Source organism: Hipposideros armiger, unplaced genomic scaffold (genome assembly GCF_001890085.2).
Source record: "Hipposideros armiger isolate ML-2016 unplaced genomic scaffold, ASM189008v1 scaffold_913, whole genome shotgun sequence".
Taxonomy (NCBI): domain Eukaryota; kingdom Metazoa; phylum Chordata; class Mammalia; order Chiroptera; family Hipposideridae; genus Hipposideros; species Hipposideros armiger.
In genome coordinates, this window is record NW_017732263.1 from 470532 (window position 1) to 481628 (window position 11097).

Sequence of the window (11097 nt, forward strand, 5' to 3'; positions counted from 1 at the left end):
TAGGAAAATGAAGTAATTAAAATCAGTTCTTGTCTTGATCCTCAAGAACGTATCTGGTGAGAGATACAGATACATGTTTAAATCAAGTGGTACAAGAGCACTGAGAGGGACAAAATTTAATAATGTTTAGAATTTTAGAAGGCTTCACAAAGGAGGGTGACTTAGAATTGTTTTCACATTCGCCTTGCAAAATACTTCCAAGATACATTGCTGCCATGTGATGCATTGTAATCCTTAACAGAGGGAGAAAAGAGAGAAGAGGAAAAAGAAGGAGAAGATAAATCACAACCTAAATCAATTAGAGAACGACGGCGACCAAGAGAGAAAAGAAGATCTACAGGAGTTTCATTTTGGACACAAGATGTGAGAACCTATTAAAATAAAATTCCTTGATAGTATGCTTAATTTTTTGAAAAGTACATACTAATAATTTCTTACATTTCTTATATAGATTATAGATAGATAGACAGACTCTTGAGATCATCACTATGTATGTTTTGAACCAAGTTACTAAATAAGAAAAGTTCTTTAGAAAAGATAGTTAACAACTACTTGGATTTTTGGTATTACTTAAATGCAGGAGCTCTGTCCTAATTTTGTAATAAAAATAATGACTGCAGCTCAGCATGCATATTTGATAATAACTAAAATGGTCTCTATCTTAGAGATTCATCAAAGAAAGATACTTTACATTTAATCCCATTTTCATGAACATGATTATAAGATATACATAACAATTGTTTCTATCTCAAGTGTTGCTGAACAGAAACAGTCCTTTACTTATCAAATTGTAACGATTCTGTAGAATTTAATTTTTTTCCTGATCCCTGATTGTATGCCTGGCATTGCTATTCATACGCAGGAGGACAAGAGAGCTATGGGGTAGCACTGTTAATGTGAAATTTATACTTTTTCTTTTTTTGAATAGCAGATAGTTTATTAGAAAGTACATGGTTTCAGTGGCAATAACAAATTCACTTGAACAGGAGATAATAATCAAATCAAAAAAAATAACTGCATGCTAATCATCAGAAAATCTGTGGGCCATTAGGGCTATCACGTAGAAATCCAAAATCATTCTGGCCAAATCTTCTTTAAAGAAGATGCGTACTCTTATTAGTCCGTATGGAATGGGTCCATAGCCCCTGAATCTGTAGAATTCTGTAGATTATTGTCTTCTAACCAAATATGACCCATTGGCATGTAACTATGGCTTTTAAAGAAACCTGATGGACTGTTGGTGAGGATTTTGTCTCCTTACTCTTTTACAAATATTTAATTTTGGATCACTTGGGCTTTTTGCAACCGCAGTGTCTATCGCCTCTTTGGATACCATAAAAATGTCAACTAAGATTTTCTGCAAAAACAGCATCTAAATTTTGAATTGTAAGCTCCATCAATGGTCCAAAACACATGACAGCACCACCAACGTATTCAAAAGCACAATGAGCCATACAGCCTTACTGAATAGTATAGCCAACAAGTCGGAAGGTTTTTCCCAGAACAACACAAAGCATAGTTCTCTGTAGACTCAGCCAACATTGGCCATGGGTCTGTTCTATAATACATTCCATTTTAGGGTAGTTGATGGCTTCCAGAAAAAAACATCTAAAGCATGTCTCAAAGCATTTATGGGTAATCCATAGTTTGAAGATTCCTCCAGCCCCAGAAATCCTGGGAAGACTCCACCCAGGACTCAGATGAGCCTTTCTCACCTGGGCCCTGCAGTAGTCCCTATACTGTTTAATTGCAACTTATAACTACAGAAGGGCACACATAATGTGTCTTGTCTTGTTTCCTTTTTTTTAACCTCTTGGGTTTTTTTCCTTTTTAAAAAAAAAAATTTTAATATAGAAAAGTTCAGCAGTGCAAAACTAACAGAAGAGGGCCGGCTGAGTGGTTCAGTTGGTTAAGAGCTCGCTCAGGAGTGCGAGCTCTGAGCAACAGGGTCGCTGGTTTGATTCCCGGCCCGAACTGAGCTGCTGCTGAGCTGCGAACAGGTGGCAGGATGGCTCAGCTAAGAGAAAAAAAAAACTAAGAGACGTATAATGAACCTACCCCAGGTATCCATTATTTAAGCTAAATCCTCACCACTTCCCCAACTCCCATATTATTTTGAAGGAAATCTTAGACATATTTCATCTGTAAAAATTTCAGTATGACTTGTAAGAGATAAGGCTCTTTTTAATTATTAAAATTTTATTTTTAAACAAATAACCACAATATGTAATAATTTACTGGGTTGTCAGAAAAGTCATGATGTATTTTTTCTGTTATTTGTTGCAAAAATGCGTCATGACTTTTCCGACAACCCAATAAATTATTACAATACCATGATCACATTTATTGTTAAATAAATTGCCACTAAACCTTTAATATTGAATATCCAGTCCGTTATGTCCAGTTAATTCATATATGCCATAAATGGTTTGTTGAACTGGACTTTCATATCCCTGAAATGTAGTTTTAACACATTCATATAGTTTTTTTCTATTTCCTATCAATTGGTAGCTGCAGGTAGAGAATTGATCAGATTCTGATTCAGTAATTCTTTTGGTGAAATATTTTTGTTCATCAGGAAGTACATAATGTAAGATTGATTTTAATTGACTGCTGGTTAACATTTTGATAACAGTAAAATAAAACCTCATAGTCTTTAGCACCCTAACATAGTAACTTATTACTTAAAATTATCTTCTTAATAACTCATGTATTAGTTTCATAGTCAAAGCTATATTTATTATAGTATTTCTTTTCCCCCAGTTTTATTCAGACCAGCTCTCCCTTCAAAACTCCACTTTCTGGAGTCCTACACTCGACTAGCATTATAAGAATCTTTTCTGAGATCCATATTGGCAATACTAACACTCATCTTTTTAATTTGAGCCTGCATTGAATTATATTCTAACTAATCATCAAAGCACAAATCTCCTTTCCCCTTCATATCCACACATTTAAACCTATATCAGGCAACATACAAAACGAATCAAGAATGGGTGGTGTGTATTAGGCAGTTTTTGCTCTATTGTATTAGGTTCCTTTTTTTTTTCCTTGTTTTTTTCTTTTTTAAAGGTTTTATTGGAGAATTGGGAGAGGGGAACAGCATTGGGGAAAGGGAACAGACAAGTTGCTGTCCTTTTGTTCTTCAGTCTAGTTGTGGAGAACGTCGCTTCACTGGCCCATGTTGGTATTGTGATCATTGTGCACTTCCTGGCTGCCAGCCACTCACGGCAGCCCACTGAAGCAGGAGCTGCAGTCTGTCCAGTCACCGGCAACTCGGCAGCCCAGCTCCAGGTCGAGCTGTTGTTCACCATCTTAGCTGTAAAGGGTGTAGCGTCACTGGCCCCCATGTGGGATCCGAACCGGGGCCCTGCTGCTCAGAGCTGGCATCCCAAGCCAGCTCTTAACGAATGCACCACTTGGCCGGCCCTTTTTTTTTTTTAATCATTTCTTTTCAGGACCTCTGAACCTCCCCCCTTTTTTTATTTGCAATTTCTGTGATCTCTCATGAAATTGTAATACATAAAAACAGTCAGATCATGATGTGGAATTAATAAATAATATAGCAGCAGCAGCATTGATTTCCTCTGTTCCTAGCTTTGTGTTCACATATCATTTTTGCCAGGTACCAAAATGATAGCTTGTATGGATTCTCTAATCCTTAGAACAATTGTGTAAAGTTTTTATCCTCATTTTTATGGATAAATAACTATGGCTCAGAGAAATTTAAAATAAATTTGTCCTAAGTCACATACCTGAAAATAGCTATGCCATATGAAACTAGGATGATCTAGTTTTAAATTTAAAGCCTGTGGTGTTTTTATAGTGAGCCTGAGCCAGATATGTTTGAATGCAGGTTTCCCCTTTGTTTTTTTCTTTTAGCTCTTGACGGCTTGAGATGTTCAAGGCCCTCTAGTAGAATATAGGGATTCTAAGCTTTTAGCTTGCTGTGACTTTGATTTTCTATATGGTGTGCTACAAACTCCCAAGAAATTTTTAGATGGATGAACTATCTGAACATATTAGGTCTGTTGCATAAACCTTGCCAAGCTTGTAGAATCCAGCTTTTCTTGCTTATAATAATGATGTTCCTGTTTTTGCTGCCTCATAGTTGAGCAGCTAAATAGTACTTATATTGACCATTAAAGTACGTACAGTATCATTACAATAAAATGGAATATCTCCTTTTTCTTGCTAGCCCTCCAACTTTCTTATCCCCAATATGAATGTGTTTCCGAAGTCAGGTTGTTAGGTGGATGGTCTTTCTTCACCATGTGTGCTAACCCACTTCAGTTGTGCCATGCACACAAAATAGGCTTTCTCTAAATAGGATAGACAAAAATCCCACTTAAAAATCAGTTTTCCTTTTGATCCATTTCCTGGTAGATTTTTCTCAAGGCTCATTTTAAATTAGAAAAACCCTAAAGTATTTAAATACCGAGTTTTGAAATTTAACTTTTCTAAAATAAATTGGCATTCTATCTTAGAGTGATGAAAATGAACAAGAACAACAGTCAGATACAGAAGAGGGATCCAATAAGAAGGAAACTCAGGTAAAAAGCTATATTTTTTTGCATTTAGAAGTATTAGTATTGTTTAAAAATTACTTTTTACTTCTGCTTATATTGGGCCGTCGGGAAAGTCATGATGTATTTTTCAATGTTTTTCAATGCAAAAATGCGTCATGACTTTCCCAAAGACCCAATATTTATTCATGCATGATGATTACTGCATGCTGGGTATAGACTTATCAATGGTTCTCTGAGATCAAGGGGGGAGGGACCAGAAAGGAGCACAAAGAACATTTTAGAGGCAATGGAAGTATTCTGAATCTTGATTATAGTGATGGATTTGTGGATATACACAACTGTCAAAACTCATCAAACTGTTTACTGTAAGTGGATGCAGTTTATTGTACTAAATTAATCATTAAAGTAGAAAAGAAAAAACAAAAAGAGAATAGTGCTCTTGACCAAAGAAAAGTACCTACAGGATATCCAAAAGTAGTAGATGTCTTACCAGACATCTAGTTTCATAAATGGCAGAGTTATGTTCTGCAGAAGACAATAGGCTTTTAAAATTTTCTTTACATTTGTTTAGAAATTTAGTGTCTCTAAAGGACTTTTGCATTCATTATCACAACTGATCTTTACAATAGTCTTTTGAAAAAGGTAGTTTTGTTCTCAGTACTGATGAAGAAACTAAGGCAAGTGTGAAAGACTTAAGGTTGCAGAGCTAACAAATGGGGAAAGTTTCTTCCTACAGCCCCCTCCGCCCCTATTTCCCTACTGTTTTCAAGAGTTCTTTCACATAGAGGTAGAGCCGTACAACCTGTGTTAGTTCTAATCTTATAAACTCAGCACTAGCTGGCCTAAAATGACATTCTGGTCGTCTTCATTTTGACTTGGAGCTCCTAAATGGAGCTGTTGAGATTTCCTTTAGTTATCAAGGATCTATAGTAGTGTGAGAAATTGCCAGAAGCTGGTTACCCATGCTAAGTGACTGTGGATATTACTCTTAGGATCAAGTTTCCCTAACCCAAATGGTACTTTTATTTTATCTTTTGGTGACCAGACAAATGAGAAATCAAGTACTTCTAAGGGTAAATTATTTGCAGGGGTAAAGCTGTCTCTTTTAAATGCTTTGCCTGTTTATTGTCAGCACTCCCCCCAGTTCACTTATGTCTCTTGTTCATAATACTCTGCAAACTGTCCACCATCTTTCTTTCTCAGTACTCTGAATTCCCATCTTGCAAGGAAAAACAATGGACAGGTAAACGAGAGAGGGAATTAGTACACCATCCCCAGCTGACACTTCTCACTGCCCGTCACACACAAACCCCATCCCATAAGGCTGGGGCTGGAAGGAAACGATATTCCAGTTTCCAAAGTTGTGACTTTGAAACATATTGATACATGTTGTGTTTACATTTCACTGTTAAAATTATACATGAGATACATTAAGGTTGAGTAGAACATTGCTTCTAAGAAAAATTTTCTTGGTTCCAGACAGTTTAAATAGTTTTTATTCATTTAAATAGGGGGTTGTTTAGATTTTGCTTTGTGCTAGCATTCTTTCAGTTGCAAGTGACAGAAAACACAGCTCAAACTGGATTAAACAAAGAGAATTTATTGTAGTCCAGTTACATTACACAACCCTGTGTATCAGCTCCATCCTCAGGCAGTTTACCTCATAGGGCTGGGATTTTAATAATTGGCTTAGGCCAGACAAAACATTTTGCTACTAATGTGGGCTGCATACCATCTCAGCTAAACCTAATGACTGCTACACCATGAGGAAAAGGAGGAAGTTCAATCATTAACCCAGTGTCTTCTACAGTAGACTACTAAAGTGCTTCTACCTAATAAATGTGCTGCGCTCTTTTGAAGATTGTAACATTAGCCCTTCCTTTTCTATGAAAAAGTATGAGCAGCAGAATTCTTTTGTGTATTTTCTGAAATAGTGTTATCATCACCCCAGAAGAGTATTTAGTAAACTCAGTAACAGTTTTGTTATGAAACACTTACATTCTATAAACTCAATAGTAGTTTTGTTGTGGACTAAGTTAACCACATTGAAAAGTGGTTTTCTGGCATGTCCTTTTTACTTCAAAGAAAAGTAAATGGTCAGATGCCAAAAAGTTCTTGAAAATTCTGAACAGCATATGAAGTTCAAGCTGTCTGCCTTCAGGATATAAGTTAAAAGAAAGTTAATACATTTTATCACAGAAAATTTGAATATCAATAGTGTTTATTATTTCAAAAATGGGACTTCTGTTGCTGGGTTATTATGATTCATTTTCATTAAACGATTGGATGGTACAACTTACCTTGCAGAGGACATTAGTAATTAATCAAGAATTTAAGTATGACACTAAAGCAAGAAACCATTAAGAAAAGGTTAACAGATTTGATTATTTAAACATAAAGCTAGAATGTAGCAGAAAAGACACCCTTATGAAAGTTGGGACACATTTTTGCTCAGTTAAAAATAAATAATCTTAGCCTTCTTTTACAACATTTAAAAGATTAATATTTATACTGTGTAAAAGACAGTAAAAAGTAAATGACATAATAAATAAAATTTATACATTTACGAAAGAAGAAATATTAACGGCCAATAAGCTTCAAAATGCATTTAATCTCAATAATAACCAAACACAACAATACAAAAGTAAAATTGGCGAAGGTTAATAATGCCCAGATATGGCATGATTAGCATTTAAATGGCATTTTCATGTAAGATTTTGGGACTATAATAAATAACATCCTTTCTGGAGATCAGTTGAGCAATACAAACCGGAAGCTTTGCGAAAAAGTTCATGACTTTTAGCAATTTTCACTTCTAGAAATTTATTCCCAAGGAAATGACTGAAGTATGTAAAAATAAATCCACAGGGTGTTCGTAGCAGTGTGGCTCTTAAAGCAAATTATTGAAAACACCCTAAATGTCTATTTGTAGGGAATAAATTAAATAAAATGTGTTTGCATAGATATTTTATGTGTTCGCATAGATATGAGAACAAAAATGGTTAACTGTTATCTAGGAGATTGGAGGGATTGGGAATTATAGAGAGACTTTGTATATTGTGGTGTTTCTATATTAGCTTATAGTACTGTAATCAGAAAAAGTAAAAGGGTATTTTTACCTTGGAAAAAAATTGAAACACAAGGAGCAAGGGCATTTATGTTAGGTGAAATAAGCCAATCACACAAAAAAACCACACACTGTTTGATTCCACTTATATGAGGTATCTAAAGTATTCAGACTCAATGAAAGCAGAGTTGTGGTTGCCAGGGGTTGGGGATAGAGGATACATGGAGTTATTCAGTGGGGACAGAGTTTCAGTTCTGCGAGATGGAAAGGCTCTAAGAGAGCTGTTGCACAACGTGAATATAGTTAGAACTACTGAACTAGACTCTTAAAAGTCGTTTGGATGGTAAATTGTATGCAATGTGTTTTTTTATCATAATTTAAAAATCGGTTTTAAAAATTATAATACCATGATTTTTTAAAGACAAAGAAATAGAATTTCAGTGGTATCTGTGACTGCTTAGAGTTTTTATTTATTCTTGAATTTTAAATCAGTGAACCAGAGTGCAAACTGTGAGGTGAAATGTGATATTTTTGTTTGATGTGTAAACATTTTATTTTGTCCATGGATACTTTCCTGAATTTGAATAGCTTTTGTTTGTTTCTGCTCTTTTTTTATTGATATATAATTGACATATAACAATATTAGATTCAGGTATACAAAATAATGATTTGATATTTATGTATATTGAGAATGATCACCACGATAAGTCTAATTAACATCCGTCACCATGGTTAGTTTTTTTTCTCATGATGAGAACTTTCAAGATCTGCTCTTAGTAGCTTATAAATTTGAATATCTTGAAAATTAATATTTTTCAAAATTGTTAATTGTTATAAAACTAAAGAATAAATCAATAAAATAAAACATTAGATCAAAAAATAATGAACAAGTACAAAATTGATTTTCCAAAAGAAGTTTAAATAGACTTTAATAAGACATTTTTAGTCTGAATTAGACTTCAAACAGTCCCAAAGGAACCCAATAATTTTACAGTGCAATTGAAGATACAAATATAATGGGAAAATGCAAATATCTAAATTCAGGAATTTAACACACCATTTCTGAAGAGTTATCTTACAGAAAATTGTTGATTCAGTGAGTATTTCAATAGAAAGAGAAAGAGCTAAAGGTGACCACCAAAAAACAACTCCTTTGGCCCCCAGTAAGTTTATTTTTGTCCTATTATTTCACCATTTAGATAAGAAGAGTTATTGGAACTTCAATGTAGCATACCACTAGCTTAGGAAAATTAAACTAATCTTAATTTTCTGTCTCATAATTTCTAAACCTTGAAGGACATATAGCTGGATTCCCAAGAAAGTAAATTTTAACACATTGTTTGCGGGAAACGAGTAAACTCGTTGTATAGAGAAAAATGCCCGCTTACAAAGTGTTAAACAAAATGTGTGTATACTGTTGTATATAAAATACCTTAGGTATTCATTTGTTTGTGTCTCATTTTATTGCCTCAAAAATAAAAAATAAAAATTAGAAAAATAGTTGCTTTGAGATGTCACATAGTAAACTTGACATTTCTTAATGTAAATATGTTGCCTTCTCCTGCTGAGTGGTTATAGGTAGCAGATATGTATCTTAGTCTCTAATTTTTTTTATTATTATTAAAAAATAAGGTATGGTGGCATTTGTTGGAATTCACAAAAGATAACGATAAATTGCCAAATGTAATTGTATGGTATTGTGTTTGTAAAAATATACAGACTCTGTGTTTTAGAACTTCTTGCTAAGAACAACCACAAAAGTTAAAACATAGTAAATAGATATTAGTTTAATAGTGAGAAAACAATATTGATATTATGTTAAATATACTTGATTAATCAGTAAGTTACTTTAATTAAAGCATAAAAATTTAGTATGCTTATGCTTGCTTTTCTCTTTCTTTCTAGACGGATTCCATTTCTAGGTATGTTTTACCTCTTTTTTTATTGATCATCGCATTTTATTCATTTCTAAAAAATTATGTTGCTAGATATTTATGAATTTTAGAAGTTGATGAAATATTTTGAGTAATAAAAATCTATGGATATTTAGATGTCCTAGTTACTGTTATTAGCTTTCTTTGTCAAAGGCTTTACTTCTAGTTCAATAGTCACAGTAAGTCACTTAAGAAAGTCAATTTTTTTAAATGTTTACAACAGTGATAAATTTTCTTATATTCCTAAGCTTCCTAAGTTAATTTCAACAATGACTATCTCTTTATTAACATCAGAGGCTGATGAAACCCACCAGAAAGTGATTTCATTAGGTGTTCAGAATCTTATCTCTTATCTCTGCTTTAAATAAAAGAAAGCCAATGAAGACAATAAGAAGTGTCATCTATCTCAAATTGTTGATCTTTTTAGATAACTTCCATAATACCCTTGAATCTAACCTCCACTCCATTTCTTTACCCAAAATTGTTAACCAAAGCCTTGTAAAAACCAAGAACAAATTTTTGTATTCTGATAATTGTGTTGAATTGAAATACAGAGGCAATAGAATTTATCAGAAAAGGTAACCTGAATCCAGAACCAGATAAGAAGAGAATTCTCGTTTACAAATGAGATATGTTTTTCTTGTTTAGGACAAACTTATTATCTATCACTTTGAATAGACTATAGTTAGTTCATCAAATCAAAAGTACTACTAATTTTAAAGCAAAATTATATGACTTAAAAAAATGAAAAGTGCTATCAATTAAACTATAATGTACCATCAATTGTAAGCCATGTTTTGATTTCAGAGATGTTAAAAATGTGAAAGAAAAATGTACAATTTAAAATTTTTGAAATGATTTGTCATTATGTAAAACCAGTTTTGACTTAAGATATAGAAATATTGTATCCCTTCCTCAAATATTGGAAATTAGTGTTAAAAGTAACTTTGATTTATTATATATTGCAAAAGTTGCTTAGATAACAGATGACTGAGAATGTTACTTAGTATTTGGAACATCAAGGTATTATATACTAGGATGCATGTTAATATAAGTTGTGAAAGCCTCTCATTGCGATTTTGACTTAAACTCATCTTTTGAAGATACGAAACCAGTTCCACATCAGCTAGTGATCGGTATGATTCCTTGCTGGGTCGCTCTGGATCATACAGTTACTTAGAAGAAAGAAAACCTTACAGTAGCAGGCTAGAAAAGGATGACTCTACTGACTTTAAAAAGGTACCTGGATTATTTAGTTATATTTAATTAAAAATAATCTGTTTATTAAGATATATATGCTGAGATATTCCTAGAAACTCATAATGAGTTCAGTATCTCGAAATAACTTACTTTAATTTTCAGTTTTGGACAATTAATGGTAAGCAGAACATAAATTGTTTGTTGTTTTTTGTGGGGTTTTTTTAAGATTTTTATTGGGGAATTGAAGGATGGGAACAGCGCTGTGGAATTGGGGGAAGGGGAACAGACAAGTTGCTGTCCTTTTTGTTGTTCAGTCTAGTTGTGGAGGACGTTGCTTCACTGGCCCAAGTTGGCACCATCATTGCGC

The 11097-nt window shown here is 33.5% G+C and overlaps 1 protein-coding gene and 1 pseudogene across 13 annotated transcripts in view; one reads left to right on the forward strand and one right to left on the reverse strand.

Moving 5' to 3' along the window:
• PPP1R12A (protein phosphatase 1 regulatory subunit 12A) overlaps positions 1-11097 on the forward strand; it is a 162845-nt gene that overhangs the window by 130661 nt on the left and 21087 nt on the right. For 12 of the 13 annotated variants that reach the window (XM_019630449.1, XM_019630451.1, XM_019630442.1 and 9 more), the window contains 4 exons: positions 242-363; positions 4488-4553; positions 9502-9518; positions 10634-10769. In XM_019630449.1, coding sequence (XP_019485994.1) covers positions 242-363; positions 4488-4553; positions 9502-9518; positions 10634-10769 — 341 coding nt within the window. The remainder of the gene's footprint in view (positions 1-241; positions 364-4487; positions 4554-9501; positions 9519-10633; positions 10770-11097) is intronic. The other variant, XM_019630445.1, reaches the window with a different exon arrangement.
• Positions 476-1893, reverse strand: LOC109375214 (mitochondrial inner membrane protease subunit 1 pseudogene; annotated as a pseudogene).